The sequence below is a fragment of the Narcine bancroftii genome, chromosome 3 (assembly GCF_036971445.1).
Source record: "Narcine bancroftii isolate sNarBan1 chromosome 3, sNarBan1.hap1, whole genome shotgun sequence".
NCBI lineage: Eukaryota > Metazoa > Chordata > Chondrichthyes > Torpediniformes > Narcinidae > Narcine > Narcine bancroftii.
Window position 1 is genome coordinate 5024210 of NC_091471.1, and position 18188 is coordinate 5042397.

Consider the following 18188-nt stretch of genomic DNA (forward strand, 5'->3'; position numbering starts at 1 on the left):
GTTTTCCTTATTCCAAGTGAAACATTAGACAGCCAGTCCTATCCTCTTGCATGAATCACAAGGCTTTGACCAGGCTGAACTATGCACTCACAACCCGTCTTCCAAAATGGGGATTTTCCACAAGCTGTAACACTGCAATACTAAATTCTCTCTCTCTCTCTCTCTCTCAGAGAGAAAAAGCCTGTTTTTCTCTCTCTGCTTGCAAAACCACATGACCCTTCTATAGAACAGGAAGTTCCACTCCAGACAGTCTGCGGCTCCGGAAAGTTCTTTCATCTGTTGCCTTTTTGTAAACAATCCATTAGTGAAGTCTCTTGGGCACTTCCCAAAGCTTTTGGGAAGGTATTCGGAGCTGGCCTGTCTAGCATGAGCAGACCTCCTGTATTTTAAATGAGATCTGTTTTAAAGTGTTTGTATGTGACCTACACTAAAAAAAAACCTGCCCCAATTTATCTCCCAAAAAACATATGTATATACAATACAAACACAACATAATTTGTCACAAAAGTAACTTGCAATGGAAGAGTGACAAACTTTTTGTGGTATTATCCCTCCATCAAATCTTCCATCCTTCTCTGACTCTCCAGGGAATAAAGCCCTGCAACTCAGCTCCTCAAACCCTGGTAACGTTCTTGTAAATCTTCTTTTACACCCTCCTTGAATCTTCTCCATTCTTCAGAGGAACTCTGTCCAGAGTAGAGAGAAGGGTGAAGGAGAGCAGAGCCACTGTGGTGAGTATAATCACCAGGGATTAGGCTCCCTTTCAGCATCACACTGTCACAGTGGCCGCGACCCGGGTTCGAATCCTGCGCTGTCTGTAAGGAGTTTGTATGTTCTCCCCGTGTCTGCGTGAGTTGTCCCCGGGAGACTCTGGTTTCCTTCTACCCTCCAAAAAGCATACAGGGCTTGTAGAATAATTGGTGTATTTGGGTGGCACAGACTCGTGGGTCGAAATGGCCGATTACCCTGCTGTAGCTCTTTAAAAAACCCCTCATGTTCTTGCATGCTCCCGTTGTCTCCAGGGCGAGTCGATGGCTTATCGAGGAAGGGTCCTGCTGGAACTGAGCACCAAGCTGGTAGATCAGGCAGAGCAGAAGCTGGAGGAGATTCCCTCGGTCGAGATCCTGAGGCTGGAGGTAATTTTCTGGTGGTCAAGTCTTGCGACGGTCACGCCTCAGAGACAGATTACAAAGCATGGGGAGGGGAGGGAATATGCCAAAGGGTTGTCAAGTGGGGAGACTGGACTCAATCTGGATTGCGTGTGGCCATAAAGTTTTAGAGTAAAACAGATGTCTTCAGACTCTGTGATTGTCGAAGAGATGCTGGAAGAACTCAGCCGGTCTCGCAGCGTTCATAAGAGAACTGATGTTACAGGCCTGAGCCTTTCCTGAAGGTGTGAGTAAAAAGCAGGCAGGCATCTGAACAAGAAGAACTTATCAAGCGATATATTGTTTAATGATCGTATTTGATGACATTTACCTGTAAGGCCCACGGACATATAAGACCCCCCCCACCCCATTTCAGCAGGGAATATTAAGAATTTTTAAACACTTAATGTTATTGAAATATGTAGCTACAGGATCAGCAGAAATAAAACTCGGACAAAACATGCAACTCAGACGACAGGAAAAATCTTTTTAATAATAAAACTGCTGTAATTTACCAGAGAAAACAAAAGCAGCTTCAGCTACAGCAGTAAACAGTTTATAAAAACAAATGGCTGCTGTCGGTCCCCGCCCTGGTCCCGATGTCCCGCCCTCTCCCAGAGCAGAGGATCAGGGCAGTGAGATCAGTGTGGGGACTGACAGCAGTCTGCTGGGAGAACCTTCTGACAGCCCGCCACCACACTGATCCCTCCGACCTGCTCCCCCCACTGACAGCTCGTCACCAGCTCCCACACTGATCCCACCGCCCCACTCCCCCCACCGACGGATAGTCACCAGCTCCCACACTGATCCCACCGTCCCACTCCCCCCACCGACGGATTGTCACCAGCCCCCACACTAATTCCACCGCCCCACTCCCCCTGACTGCCCAGCACTACCCCCCACACTGATCCCTCTGGCCCTCTCACCCCCTCCGACAGCCTGCCACCAGTCCCCACACTGATCCCTCTGCCCCTCTCCCCCCACGACAGTCCACCACCAGCCCCCAACGATAGATAGCGGTGATGCCAGTGAGCCACACAGTGATGATAATCACCATTAACACTCTAATTTTAACTTCGCATATAAGTCCTGTGGATATTTGTGATCCATTTTTTGGGGGGGGAAAAAGTGGGTCTTGTATGCCATCGGGCTAGGGTCAACAAGCAGAGCCTTTATCTCAGCAAAACGATCTCCCAGTCTGCATCTAGTCCCTCCGATGTAGAGGAGACCACACTGGGAGCATTGGATGCAGTCGATGACTCCCGCAGATTCAAATGAAGTGTGAGGGAGGGGGACTGGGCGCAAGCGTGGTATTTCCTGTGGTGGTGCCGGGGAGGGGGGGCAATTAGTGAGAAGGGAGGAGTGGACAAGGGAGTCATGGAAGGAGTGGTCTCTTCGGAAGGTGGAGAAGGGAGGAGAGGGGAAGATGTGTCTGGTGGTTGGATCCTTGATAATTGCTGTTGCTCTCTGACGGCTGCGTTCCCTGTACATGTTCTCGATGGTAGGGAGGGTTTTGCCTGCGATGTCCTGGGCCGTATCCACTACCTTTTTGGAGGGCTTTACGCTTAGGGTCCCCATACCAGACCATGATGCAGCTGGTCAGCACATCTTCCACCACACCTCTGTAGAAATTAACCAGGGTTTCCGATGTCATACCAAACCCCTGCAAACACCTGAGGGTGTGGAGGCACTGACGTGCTTTCTTCACAATGTCATTAGTGTGTTGGGTCCAGGGAAGGACCTCCAAGATCGTGACTCCCAAGAATTTGCTCACCCTCTCCACCCCTGATCCCTCAGTGATAACAGGCAAGTTGCCATCGGTGGTCGCGGCACTGACCCACTTGTTTCCCTGCAGAAGCACCTGCGCCGCCGCAAATTCCATCTGTGCGCTGTCTTCTACTCCGCCTCTATGCTCCAGGAAGTGGGCGACGCCATCCAGTTCGAGGTCAGCATCGGTAACTACGGCAACAAGTTCGATGCCACCTGCCTGCCCCTGGCCTCCACCACCCAGTACAGTCGGGCTGTGTTTGATGGTAGGTGGACTCAGTCGATCACGCGCGTGTTCCAGACCTACAATCATAGGGGCAGGTCATCCGCCCAAACTCGCCCATGTGGCGTGGGTTAAGGGTGGAAGGGGAGAAGGTGAGGGGGAGTACAAGGCTGTGGCAGCACGGTTAGCATCGTGCTAAGATGTTGTTACAGCACCAGTGACTCGGTTTCGAATCCCGCGCTGCCTGTAAGAAGTTGGGACCTTCTCACTGTGACCTGCATGGGTTTCCCCGGGGAAATTTGGACAGGTACATGGATGGGAAGGGTATGGAGGGCTATGGACTGGTTGCAGCACAGCGGGACCAGATAGAATAATAAATCAGCACAGACTAGAAGGGCTGAAAGGCCTGTTTCTGTGCTGCAGAGTTCTATGTTGGCCAAGTTGGCATTCTGGGCTAGTCCCATTTGACCACAGAACATAGGACCACTGTTCCCATAGGAACAGGCCCTTCCACTCAACTTTCCCATGCCAACCACAGATGGTAAGTCTATGACCAGGACATCGGGAGCTCTGGGGGGTGGGTGGCCAGGGCAAGGATCCGCAGTTGGGGTGTCAGGAGTTCCAGTGGTTGGGTGGGTGGGGTGAGGGTCTGCGGTGGGGCATCGGGAGCTTGGATGAGCGGGTGGCTGAGGCAAGGATCCGCGGTCGGGGCATCGTGAGTTCCGATGGGGGGGGGAGGCGGGCAGGGCAAGGGTCCTCAGTCGAGGTATCGGGAGCTTGGATGGGGGGGTGCAGGGCAAGGGGTGTTGGGTGCTCAGATCAGCAGACGGTGGGGGCTGAAAATAGGGGAGTCAATGTTTACATAGGATACATGGAAAACATTTGATTTTTGGACCACTTTTCCACGAGATCGACTATTACTAGAGCAAAAAAAAGATTTGTTGAACCTTTGGAAAATATGGAATTGGCCAGAGATGGGCAAGGTTTGGGATGATGAGAGCTGGTGAATTTAGTCAAAAGATAAAGAGGGAAACCCTAGGAACTGGAAAGCTACAATCAGAGGGGACTTGGAGGAATATACACATTGCAGGAAAGAGCTCAAGTAGGTCATTGGGAAGGTGAGGAGGACTGGTGAAAATCCCAAGGCATTTTACACTTACATTAAAAACAAGAGGAGAACCAGAGAGAGGAGAGGGCCATTCAAGGACAAAGGAGGGGTAATATGCTTGGAGTCAGAGAAGTGGGTGAGGTAGGGAGGTGCCAATGCACAGGACAAGAATAAACTCCAGGGGGTTGTTAACTTGGCCTGCAACATCACAGGCACCAGACTTCACTCCATTGAGGACGTCTACATTAGGCGGTGTCTTAAAAAAGCAGTCTCTATCCTCAAAGACCCCACCACTCAGATCATGCCCTCCTCACTCTGATGCCATCAGGGAAAAGTTCCAGGAGCCTGAAGACGAGCGACACAAGGACGGCTTCTTCCTCACTGCCATCAGATCTCTGAATGATCAATGAACCAAAGACACGGCCTCACTTTGAGTGTTTTTTTTTGCTGTTTGGTGGTTTATATGAACGTTTGCCCTGTGACGCTGCCGCCAAACAGCGAATTTCGTGGCTTGTTCACGATGATAAATTCCGAGGACCTTGCATCAGTGTTCACCATGGAGGAGGGTGCGGACAGAGATGGGGAGTGTTAGGTGGAGAATGTTCCTAATTTAGAACGGTGACCACGGCGGTGGACCAGTGAGGATCTCAGCAACTGAGGGACCCCCAGAGATGGCAAAGTAAGAGAGACTTGGATGACGAGGGAGGATGCGGATTTAGTTAAAAAAAAAGGTAAAGTAGGCGCCTGTCAGAGTCAAAATCAGGACATGCCACAAAATTCTTTTTTTTTGCAGCAAAATTGCTATAAATTACACTTTTAAAAAAATAGTGCAGAAGTAGAAAAGGTGAGGGGTGTCTGTGGTTCATCGTCTGTTCAGAAATCTGACGGCGGTGGGGAAGGAGCTGTTTCTCTGCCGCTGGGTGGTCATCTTCAGGCTCCTGCACCTTCTTCCCGATGGTAGCTGTGAGAAGAAGGCCTGACCTGGGGGGGGGGGGGGGGGGGGTGGTGAGGCTCCTTCGGGATAGAGGCTGCTTTCTTGCCTCCTGTAGATGTTCCTGGGGGAGTGGAGACTGATGCCCTTGATGGCGCTGGCGGAGTTTGCAATGGTCTGTAGCCTCTTCCTGTCCTGTGCATTGGCCAGAGAGTGATGCAACTGTCCAGAACGCTCTCCACGGTGCACCTGTAGAAATTTGCAAGAGACCTTGGTGATGTACCGAATCCCCATCACAAAGTTTAGCTGCTAGCAAACTTTCCCAGGTGTAGGAAGTTACAATCAGACTCAGAGGAATGTAAACATTGCAGGAAAGAGCTCAGATTGGCCATTAGGAAGGCCTAGATAAACTGGAAGGTTTGATAGGTGTTGGATTAAAATTGTCCTTGAGCCTACCTAGAGATTAGATGTAGTTAAATCCTGAGTCTGATGAGATGGAAAGGATGGATGCAGGGTCACAGATGTGTTTAGCAAAGACTTCCCACTAATTGTTCTGGAACTTTCTCAGGCTGCCATTATTACTTCTTGCCCTGGGGCCACATCAAACCTGTGGTGGTGTTGTCATCGTACTGGGAGGACATCAGTTTCAGGATCGATGCTCTGAACATTCTGCTCCATGCCGTAGACAACCTGGTGAGTGGCACCACCCGTCGGCGTTGGGGTGGAGGGGAGACGTGTTGCCGGGTGGATGAGGGAACCATACGTGACCTGTGATACGGGGCTGGCTTGTGAATTTTGACCTTTGAACGAAGCCGTGAAAGTGGCTGTTGGAGGCCAGGTCATGACTGCGGGATGACCGAGGCTCGTAGGTGGATTAGAAGGGAGAGCTCCCCCTCTACCATCACCCCCCTCCCATTTCGCTGAAGCTTGGGGGAGATCCCTCTCATGTTGAAGGCCATCTGACATTTCCTTCAAAAATCACTCAGAACAGGCCCTTCAACCTACCCTCTTGATGCTAGCCAAGTAGGGCTAGTCCCATTTGCCTACGTATGTCCACATCCTTCCTGTCCATAAATCCATCCAATGTCGTTTGAGCATTGTAATTGTTCCTGCTTCTGGCAGCTGGTTCCAGACCCGGACCACCCTCTGAGGGGAAACAAATTGCCACTCAGGTCCCTCTTAAAGTCTCTCACCTTAAACTTATGCCTCTTGTTCTGGAATCTTCAACCCTAGGTCCGTTAGCCTTTGCATAGGTCGTGCTCCTCCTCATTTTATTAAACTCCATAACAACTATTCTTACAGCTCTGCCCCTCCCCCTCTGCTCAGTTTATGGGCATCCCTCCCTGTGAAGCAGTCTTTTTGGTTTCTTTCATACTTCTCTCCGACCGACTCCATATATTTATGTAACATGAGGCGTAAAGAAAACAAGGCTTTTACTTCAATTCGCTGTGGCCCTCAGGGGATCCGTTGGGCTCCCGTCGAGAATGGCTGATCCTCAGCCCTCTACATTCATGGGGAACAGAATCCAGGATCATCCCAAGAACTCAATCCCTCCAGTCCCAGCTGGTGAAAATCCTCTGCACCCCTTCCAATTTTTTCCTATAGCTGAATAATTAGAACAGCAGACTGTACTCCAAGCGTGGGACCACCGAGGCCTTGCACAGCTGAATCACAAAGTCCCAACTTTTGTTCTCTATATACCATCAACGTTCCAAAAACATTTCCCACCTTTTTTTGCTCGTACCTTGTGTACTGACCATAACCACACCAGCAGTGTGAGTAAAGGACAGCTTTAATAAACTAATATGTACACTAAGAGGGTCTTGTCTCTCTGCAAGACGAACCTGGAAGGCTAGACTGTAGCTCTGGACGGCTTTATAGACAATGTCACCGGGGTGACCCCTGGTGGCTGAGTGGTGTCACTACATATCACCATACCTTGACCAAGGGCTCGGGCCCGCAACCTCTTTTCCTCCCGTGGAGCGCTGAGAGACCAGTTGAGTTCTTCCAGTATACCTGTGCTTTTAACACCTTATCCAGCTGAGATTCCACCTTCATCCAACTGTGGACCTGTACACCACCGTCCCACCCTGCTTTGACTTCTCCAGACCTGTGTTCATATTCAGGCAGCTCCACACTTCGAAGCCCCCCCACCCTGTGACAGAGAACCCTTACAGCACGCAAAACAGGCCCTTCAGTGCTTCTAGTCTGCGTCGAACTATCATCCTGCCTAGTCCCACCGACCTGCACCCAGTCCATGGCCCTCCATACCCCTCCCATCCATGGACCTGTGCAAATTCTTCCTGAATTTTAAAATTGAACCCGCATTCACCACTTCAGCTGGCAGCTAATTCCACACTCCCACCACTCTCTGTATGAAGACTTTCTCCTGAATGTTCCCCCTAAATTTCTCCCCTTTCACCCTTAACCCATTCCCTCTAGTTTGTATCTCACCCACCCTCAGTGGAAAAACCCGACTTGCATTTACACTGTATAACATCCTCATAATTTTAAATACCTCGATCAAATCTCCCCTCATTCTTCTATGCTTCAGGGAATAAACTCCTAACCTGTTTAACCTTTCCCTGGAACTCAGTTCCTGAAGTCCAGGCAACATCCTAGTAAATCTTCTCTGCACTCTTTCTATCTTATGGATATCTTTCCTGTAGTTAGGTGACCAAAACTGCAGAAAATACTCCAAATTTGGCCTCACCAATGTCTTATACAACTTTGCCATAACATCCCAGCTCCTATTCTCAATACTTTGATTTATGAGGCCAAGATGCCAAAAGCTTTGTTCACAACCCTGTCCACCTGTGACACCACTTTCAGGGAATTATGTATCTGTATTTCCAGATCCCTCTGTTCTCCTGCACCCCTCAGTGTCTGACCATTCACCATGTATGGTCCTTTCTTGGTTTATCCTTCCAAAATGCAACAATTCACGCTTGTCTGCATTAAATTCCATCTGCTATTTTTCAGCCCATTTTTCCAAATGATCCAATCTTTGAAAACCTTCCTCACTGTCCACAACGTCTCCAATCTTAGTGTCATCTACAAACTTGCTGATCCAATTGACCACATTATCATCCAGATCGTTGATATAGATTTTATCGATGGGAGGGTTATGGAGGGATATGGACTGGGGTGCAGGTCAGTGGGACTAGGCAGAAAAATAGTTCAGCACAGATGAGATGGTCTGAAGGGCCTGTTTCTGTGCTGTAATGTTCTCTAATTCCATGGTAGAAACCAATACTTGTCTGCTTTACAGGAAAGGGGGCCCATAAGCTTTGACCAGAGTACAGGTGGTGGGGAGGGGCGGGGGCATTATGGAAAGAAAGGTTGAGAATGGCTGTTGTGGAGTTTAATAAAACATGGAGGGATGGGATGGACAAAGGGAAGACTCACTTTATCTTCTATCCTGAAGTTAAAGTGAATCTTCCGTTTTCTCAGGAAAGAAGATTCCAGAACGAGACGGCATATGTGTAAGATGAGAGACTTAAGATGGACCCAAGGGGCTAGTCTTTCACCCAGAGGGAGGCACGTAACTGGAATGAGCTGAAGAGGAAATGGAGAGTGGGAACAATTGCAAAGATCAAACGATTGTCCTCTCCTTCACACCGGTGTGGTGTTGCAGGAACTCTGGCACAGTGAAACCCAGGCAGATCTCACGCGGTGCCCCCTGAGGCTGACGAGGCCTGTACGCTGATCAATCCCCACTGCCATTCCCTTGCGTAGCCCAATCTCATGTAACGCCTATGACCCTGTATTCATTTCCAGGAATCCTGCCTTGACCTGCTCCACCTTGCCGTCAAGGCAAAAAGTTCCGAGAGTGACGTGGAGGCTTGCATGGCGCAGCTGATTGACAACGTCATCGCTGACTGCAGGTAATCCACAGGGGTTCATGAGACTAATAGGCCAGGACTGAGCCATATAGAGACATTTATGAAATACGTGGATAGGTACAAGGGGCGGCACGGTTGGTATAGCAGTTAGCGATTGGGATCGGGGGTTCAAATCCTGTGCTGTCTGCAAGGAGTTCTCCCTGTGTCTGTGTGGGTTTTCGCCGGGGGCTCCGGTTTCCTCCCACCTTTTGAAATGTGCTGGTGTAGGTTAATGGGGTGTAAATTGGCTGGCATGGACCCATGAGCTGGAAGGGCCTGTTACCATGCTGTATTTCTAAATACATCGAACATAGAACACTACAGCACAGTACAAGCCCTTTGGTCCTCGATGTTCTGCCGATGCATATATTCCTTAAAAAAGTACTAAACCCTCCCTACCCCGTAACCCTCTATTTTACTTCCATCCATGTGCCTATCCAAGAGTCTCTTAAATGCCCCTAATGTTCCAGCCTCCACCACCATCTCTGGCAATGCATTCCAGGCACCCACAACTCTCTATGTAAAAAAACTTTCCTCTGATCTCTCCCCTAAACTTCCCTCCCTTCACTTTGTACACATCCTCCGGTGTTTGCTGATCTTGCCCTGGGAAACAGGTGCTGGCCGTCCACTCTATCTATGCCTCTCATATTCTTGTAGACCTCCATCAAGTCTCCTCTCATCCTTCTACACTCCAAAGAGAAAAGTCCCAGCTCTGCTAACCTTGCCTAATAAGACTTATTTTCCAATCCAGGCAACATCCTGGTGAATCTCCTCTGCACCCTCTCCATAGCTTCCACATCCTTCCTGTAATGAGGTGACCAGAACTGAACACAATATTCTAAGTGTGGTCTCACCAGAGATTTGTAGAGTGTAAAATGACTTATTGACTCCTGGTCAATCCCCCTATAAATGAATCCCAGCATCCCATAAACCTTTTTAACTATCCTATCAACCTGTGCGATGACCTTGAGGGATGTATAGATTTGAACCCCAAGGTTTGTACCTTCTGGATTGTTCTTCCAAAATGCATCATTTCACACTTATCCAGATTGAACTCCATCTGCCACTTTTCCACCCAACTCTCCATCCTGTCTATATCCTCTTGTAACCTACGACAACCTTCAGTTCCGTGCACAACTCCTCCAACCTTTGTATCATCTGCAAACTTACTGACCCACCCTTCTGCCTCTTCATCCAGGTTATTTATAAAAATCACATAAAGCAGGGATCCCAGAACAGATCCCTGCAGTCCCTCCACTAGTCACCAACCTCCAGGCAGAATACTTTCCTTCCACTACTACTCTCTGCTTTCTTCCTACGTCAATTTTTTATCGACACAGCCAAGGCTTCATAGATCCCTTGACTCATGACATTCTGAACGAGTCTTTCATTGGGAACCTTGTCAAATGTCTTACTAAAATCCATGTAGACAACAACTACTGCCCTACGCTCATCAATTTCTTTTGTTACCTCCTCAAAAAAAACTCAATTAGGTCATGAGACATGACCTTTCCTTCACAAAGTCACGCTGACTATCCTCGAGTAGATGGTACTTCTCCAAATGACCATAGATCCTACCCTTAAGAAACCTCTCCAATAGTTTTCACTATAGTTCCCAGAATTCCGCCTCTTCCCTTTTTGAAACAAAGGGTCCACATTTGCCATTTTCCATCCTCCGGCACCTCCCCTGCAGCCAAAGAGGACTCAAAGATCACAGCTGCCCCAGCTATCACTTCCCACAGCAACCTGGGGTATATCACATCCAGCCCTGGGGACTTATCTATTTTCCTTAATCTCATCATCGTCCATCACACAGGCCTGTTCATTTTCGTCCTCACCCTCATCAAGGTCCTTTTCTCTTGTGAATACTGAAGCAAAGTATTCATTTAGAACCCCCCTCCTCAACCTCCTCCTCCTCCTCCAGGCACTTGTTGCCTCCTTTATCCCTTAACGGCCCCTCCTTCATTCTCATTATCCTTCTGTTCTTCACATACGCATAGAATGTCTTGGGGTTCTCGTTAATCCTCTGTGCCAAGGCCTTCTCATGCCCCCTTCCAGCTCTCCTAAGTTGTTTCTTAAGCTCCTTCCTGGCATCCATATACTTCTCTTGAGCCCTTCCTGTTCCCTGCTTCCGATATCTAATGTATGCTTCAGTTACCTGACCTGTTTCGTCAGCCACAGTTCCCTTTTCCTACCATCTTTTCCCTGTGCCATTGGGACAAACCTTTCCTGAACCCAGCACAAGTGGTCCCTAAACTTCCTCCACGCTAGTTCTGAGTTTTCACCTTTTGAACACTTCATTCCAATTTGCTCTTGTTAGTTCCTGCCTCATTCCATCGTAATTACTCTTTCCCCAATTAGACACGTTCCCATTTTGTCTGTGAAGAAGTTTCCCCTCCACTCCCTTTTAATTCCCTCTCTCCTCTCACCCGCCCTAGTTTCAGACTGGTTCCCCTTGGAAAAGGACTGACACCATCCACCTTATAAACCTGTGTAAGGTCACCCTCAGACTCTAACACTCCAGGGAGACAATTTTTTAAAGTTATGTTCTTTTAAATTTAGACATACAGCACAGTAAAGGGCCCTTCAGCCCTTACATCCAATTTACCTATAACCCCCATAGGTTTTGAAGGGTGGAGGTGAACTGAGGCTCCCGGGGAAAACCCATGCCGACATGGGGAGAACGTACTAGCTCCTTATAGCCAGCGCTGGATTCTAATCCGTTTCACCGTGCCTGTAACCGCACTGCCACTAACCACCTCGTTAACTGGGCCGCCTATCTAGCCTCTCCTTGTAGCTAAATCCACCTAAATCCTGGCAATGTCCTCGTGGGTGAGGGATGTTCTTACTGAAGCCATGAACACGGGCTGCACAGTTAGCATGATGCCATTACAGTGCCAGCGACATGGGTTTGAATCCGGCACCATCTGTAAGGAATTTGTATGTCCTTCCCAGGTTTTCTCCGATCGCTCCGGTTTCCTCCCTTGTTCCTAAGACGTACCAGGGTGGGGGTTGTAGGTTAATTGGTCACATGGGTGTGTTTTGGCGGCACAGGCTCATGGGCCGGAAGGGCCTGTTACCCTGCCATATTAATAAATTCATATTAATTTGTCTTGACATGGCAAAATAAGCAAACATTTTGATTGCAGGGGGTTTGGAAGGAAGAACAGGCTCACATGATAATGGTCCAATCATTTCTCAACAAACTGGGAACCACTGATGCCAGTGCAAGAGAAATCCAGCACAGAACAGGCCTTTCAGCCCAACTCATCTATGCTGCCCAAATTGGTTTTCTGGACAACTCCCGTTTCCCTGAACATGGTCAATGTTTGTCCAAATGTCATGTGAACATTGTAATTGTAAACACTTCTGTATCTTCCTCCGGCAGCTCATTCCAGTTTCGTATAACCCTCTGAGTGACCTTGCTGCCCCTCAGGTCCCTCTTCTCTCCCCCTCTCCACTCATTCCGATATTGTCCACTCTTGGATCCTTCACTCAAGGTTTTATTAACCTCCATAGGACTCCTCACTCAGCCTCCTCCACCTCAGGGAATAACCTGAGCGGGACCCACGGCCATTAGGCCCGTTGAGCCCTCACTGCCATTCAGTGAGATCTAGCTGTAGACTCAGCTCCACTGACCTGCCTCAGAATTTAATGTCACGAACAAGTCACGAAATTCATTGTTTTGTGGCAGCATCACAGGGCAAATATTTATATAAACCACTTTGCATCAATAAATAAAAATAGTGAATGAAATGTCAGGTAATGTCTTTGGTTCATTGATCATTCAGGAATCTGATGGCGGGGAGAAGAAGCTGTTCTTGTGCCACTGAGTGCTCGTCTCCTGTACCTTTTCCCCGATGCTAGCAGAGTGAAGAGGGCATGGCCTGGGTGGTGGGGTCTTTGAGGATAGAGGCTGCTTTCTTAAGGCACCGCCTCTTGTAGATGTCGTCGATGGAGTGGAACATCCCCATAATTCAAGCCCTATTGTCCCAGCAACATCCTGGTGAACCTCCTCTGTGCCCCTGTTGCTTTTGGCTCAGCCGCTTTGCAGTCTTCGGAGAAGTAGTCAGTGGACTGCAGGTTGGAGACACACTCAGACAGAGGCAGGTGCCCTGTTTCCATGCTGCTCTGGTTGATGAGACCCAGCAATCTTTTCCTGTCCTTCCCACAGCCAACCTCTGCCAAAGGTCTCGGAGATTCCGACCGCCACCTCTCTTGACAATCACATCCACAACTTTCGCACCACGAACCTGCAGCAGATCCGACATGCGGCGGAGAACCTCAAACACCAGGAAAGCTGGGAGCTGAAAGCAGTCCTGGACCAGGCGGATGACTGGCTGGAAAGACTCAGGTCCATGGCCGAGGAAGTGAGCACGTCCTCAGACACTGCCGGGAGTGACTGAAATTCGGCCGCAACCATCCCATCAACCCCCAGTATAACAACCCTGCCAGCATGGCACGTAATCCTGGGCTGGTCCATCACACACTCCCAGAGTAGGACACAGAGTGAAGCTCCTTCCGCACCATACCATCACACACTCCGGGGGTCAGACACAGAGTGAAGCTCCCTCCACACCGTCCCATCACACACTCCCATGGTCAGACATAGAGTGAGGCTCCCTCCGCACTGTCCCATCACACACTCCCGGGGTCAGACACAGAGTGAAGCTCCCTCCACACCGTCCCATCACACACTCCCGGGGTCAGACACAGAGTGAAGCTCCCTCCACACCGTCCCATCACACACTCCCATGGACAGACATAGAGTGAGGATCCCTCCGCACTGTCCCATCACACACTCCCGGGGTCAGACACAGAGTGAAGCTCCCTCCACACCGTCCCATCACACACTCCCGGGGTCAGACACAGAGTGAGGCTCCCTCCGCACTGTCCCATCACACACTCCCGGAGTCAGACACAGAGTGAAGTTCCCTCCACACCGTCCAATCACCCACTCCCAGGGTCAGACATAGAGTGAAGTTCCCTCCACACCGTCCCATCACACACTCCCGGGGTCGGACATAGAGTGAAGTTCCCTCCACACCGTCCAATCACCCACTCCCAGGGTCAGACATAGAGTGAAGTTCCCTCCACACCGTCCCATCACACACTCCCGGAGTCAGACACAGAGTGAAATTCCCTCCACACCGTCCAATCACCCACTCCCGGAGTCAGACACAGAGTGAAGTTCCCTCCACACTGTCCCATCACACACTCCCGGGGTCAGACACAGAGTGAGGCTCCCTCCGCACTGTCCCATCACACACTCCCGGGGTCAGACACAGAGTGAAGTTCCCTCCACACCGTCCAATCACCCACTCCCAGGGTCAGACACAGAGTGAAGCTCCCTCCACACCATCCCATCACCCACTCCCGGGGTCGGACATAGAGTGAAGTTCCCTCCACACCGTCCAATCACCCACTCCCAGGGTCAGACATAGAGTGAAGTTCCCTCCACACCGTCCCATCACACACTCCCGGGGTCAGACACAGAGTGAGGCTCCCTCCGCACTGTCCCATCACACACTCCCGGAGTCAGACACAGAATGAAGTTCCCTCCACACCGTCCCATCACACACTCCCGGGGTCAGACACAGAGCGAAGCTCCCTCCACACCGTCCCATCACACACTCCCAAGGTCAGACACAGAGTGAAGCTCCCTCCACACCGTCCAATCACCCACTCCCGGGGTCAGACACAGAGTGAAGCTCCCTCCATGTCCAGTCAAGCATTACTTCACCATGGATAGTAATTGCTCCAAGCACAGCATAACTCCCTCATATTCTATGACTATGTTGAACTTGGTTGAGAGTTACTGACTCTCAGGCCTTGAGCTTCACTGATTCCTGAACACGCAAACACCCTGGCATCAAACATGTTTCACACAGAGCCCCCACTTCCTTGGTTTAACATGGTGACAGGAACTGGGATATATAGGCCGACAGTCCAGTGGTGGACTGTCAAGCACTCGCCCTTCACCCTGTCCCACACCTGACACTCTCCTTATCAGTTTGAGTCCTACATCATCAGGCAGGCCATTTGGTTCCACTAAGCGATGCCAACCAAGGTCCCACTGGCCCAGAAGACTGACATGCGTCTCTCCCACACAGCCACAGAACAGTCTGCCTGACATCGTCATCTGGATGCTCCAAGGAGACCGGCGTACAGCCTACTATCGGATGCCAGCCCATGAGGTCCTCTACTCCAGGCGAAGCCCCCAGTGTCACGGCAAACACTGCGGAGCCCTTCAGACCATATACCTCAAGGTGAGTGACTGGTGTTGGTGTGTGTAGTGGACACTCAATTCCACATTCTCAGTGGAACAATGACCGCCCAGAACCTGACTGCCTTGATGGACCTCACAAGGGAACAGGAAGAAGGGGAGTTGGAAATGTACAGCGATTCTCGAGGCACAGTTAGAATAACGCCATTACTGTGCCAGCGGTTGGGACCGGTGTTCACGTCCCATGCTCTGTAATGAGTTTGCATGTTCTCCCCGTGTCTGCGTGGGTTTTTTTTCCCCAGGGTTTCTGATTTCCTCCCACTGTTGAAAATGTGCTGGGGGTTGTAGGTAATTGGGCTGCACAGCTCGTGGGCTGGAAGGGCCTGTTACCATGCTGCACGTCTAAATTTATCTGTGGGGGGGGGGGGACCAGAGGGCTAGAAGTTTTGAGATGCAGGGGAAACAAGGGGTGAAAGATAAGAAAGTTGTGGAGAAAAGTTGCTGCTCAGTGACTTGACTGTGGATCTAGAGAAGTGGCTGATGTCCAGGGGCAATGCCAACTATGCCATATCGGGAATGTGTCAAGTGGGACATGTCCATTGGTGGAGTGATTTGTTCCGATTGGTGGGGTTTGTGCCCAGTAGGGAGTCGGGCCTGTTGAGTAGCACTTCCACTGGGGGATGCATGCTCTAGAAAGCTGCGTCCAGTGGGTTATGACCCATCAGAAGCACGTCCAGTAGGTGATGACCCACTGGAGGCACAACCAATGGGTGAAGAGCCCACTGCAGGCATATCTAATGGGTAACCATGCCCACTGGAGAACATCCAATGGGTGATGCAACTAGTGAGAGGAGAGTCCAGTGGGCAGCAGGTCCATTGGGAGCCTGTCCATCGGGAGTAGAGTCTGTGGGAGTGCCTTGGACTGAAAGTTCTGTTCCATTCTGACCTGAGAACCCATGACTCTACTTTACTCCCAGCACCCTCGAGGCGACTCAAAAATCAGCAAGATCCCTGCGCAGGTCCGTTTGAGGATCTGGTTTGGAATGGCCGTGGACAACAAGGAGTTCAACAAGTTCACCGAGGGCAAGTTGTCCGTCTTCGCTGAAACAGTGAGTCCCATTGACCTGGCAGAGCGCTGGGCCAAAAGTCAGGGACAGGAGCATAACCGATGTCCGTGTCGGAAGGGTGGGGGGATTAAAGTGGCTGGTCACCAGAAGCTCGAGCATGGACCCACAGACTGAGTGCAGGGGTTCAGTGAACTGTCCAACCAATCTTTTTTTTTAAACTTTATTTAAGGATTTTATCACAGGAATAAAAAGAAAAATTACATTTAAGAAAATATATAAAATAAAATAATATAATTACAATACAACGTTAATAACCTAACTTAATTCAACCTAACCCCCCCTACATATACAAGAACTAAAAAAAAAATCTATATATAAAAAAACCCACCATTCCCCTCCCCCAAAATAAAGAGTGAAGAATTAGTAAAATTAATAATACTTCTTCTTTCTTTGGCTTGGCTTCGCGGACGAAGATTTATGGAGGGGGGTAAAAGTCCACGTCAGCTGCAGGCTCGTTTGTGGCTGACAAGTCCGATGCGGGACAGGCAGACACGGTTGCAGCGGCTGCAGGGGAAAATTGGTTGGTTGGGGTTGGGTGTTGGGTTTTTCCTCCTTTGCCTTTTGTCAGTGAGGTGGGCTCTGCGGTCTTCTTCAAAGGAGGTTGCTGCCCGCCAAACTGTGAGGCGCCAAGATGCACGGTTTGAGGCGATATCAGCCCACTGGCGGTGGTCAATGTGGCAGGCACCAAGAGATTTCTTTAGGCAGTCCTTGTACCTTTTCTTTGGTGCACCTCTGTCACGGTGGCCAGTGGAGAGCTCACCATATAACACGATCTTGGGAAGGCGATGGTCCTCCATTCTGGAGATGTGACCCACCCAGCGCAGCTGGATCTTCAGCAGCGTGGACTCGATGCTGTCGACCTCTGCCATCTCGAGTACTTCAACGTTAGGGATGAAAGCGCTCCAATGGATGTTGAGGATGGAGCGGAGACAACGCTGGTGGAAGCGTTCTAGGAGCCGTAGGTGATGCCGGTAGAGGACGCATGATTCGGAGCCGAACAGGAGTGTGGGTATGATAACGGCTCTGTATACGCTTATCTTTGTGAGGTTTTTCAGTTGGTTGTTTTTCCAGACTCTTTTGTGTAGTCTTCCAAAGGCGCTATTTGCCTTGGCGAGTCTGTTGTCTATCTCATTGTCGATCCTTGCATCTGATGAAATGGTGCAGCCGAGATAGGTAAACTGGTTGACCGTTTTGAGTTTTGTGTGCCCGATGGAGATGTGGGGGGGCTGGTAGTCATGGTGGGGAGCTGGCTGATGGAGGACCTCAGTTTTCTTCAGGCTGACTTCCAGGCCAAACATTTTGGCAGTTTCCGCAAAGCAGGACGTCAAGCGCTGAAGAGCTGGCTCTGAATGGGCAACTAAAGCGGCATCGTCTGCAAAGAGTAGTTCACGGACAAGTTTCTCTTGTGTCTTGGTGTGAGCTTGCAGGCGCCTCAGATTGAAGAGACTGCCATCCGTGCGGTACCGGATGTAAACAGCGTCTTCATTGTTGGGGTCTTTCATGGCTTGGTTCAGCATCATGCTGAAGAAGATTGAAAAGAGGGTTGGTGCGAGAACACAGCCTTGCTTCACGCCATTGTTAATGGAGAAGGATTCAGAGAGCTCATTGCTGTATCTGACCCGACCTTGTTGGTTTTCGTGCAGTTGGATAATCATGTTGAGGAACTTTGGGGGACATCCGATGCGCTCTAGTATTTGCCAAAGCCCTTTCCTGCTCACGGTGTCGAAGGCTTTGGTGAGGTCAACAAAGGTGATGTAGAGTCCTTTGTTTAGTT

General features: G+C 49.9%; 1 protein-coding gene across 12 annotated transcripts in view; it reads left to right on the top strand.

Moving 5' to 3' along the window:
- Positions 1–18188, top strand: part of dysf (dysferlin, limb girdle muscular dystrophy 2B (autosomal recessive)) — a 444465-nt gene that overhangs the window by 262295 nt on the left and 163982 nt on the right. For all 12 annotated transcript variants that reach the window (XM_069923420.1, XM_069923428.1, XM_069923419.1 and 9 more), the window contains 7 exons: positions 1023–1136; positions 3004–3181; positions 5746–5870; positions 8958–9064; positions 13236–13431; positions 15175–15330; positions 16265–16396. In XM_069923420.1, coding sequence (XP_069779521.1) covers positions 1023–1136; positions 3004–3181; positions 5746–5870; positions 8958–9064; positions 13236–13431; positions 15175–15330; positions 16265–16396 — 1008 coding nt within the window. The remainder of the gene's footprint in view (positions 1–1022; positions 1137–3003; positions 3182–5745; positions 5871–8957; positions 9065–13235; positions 13432–15174; positions 15331–16264; positions 16397–18188) is intronic.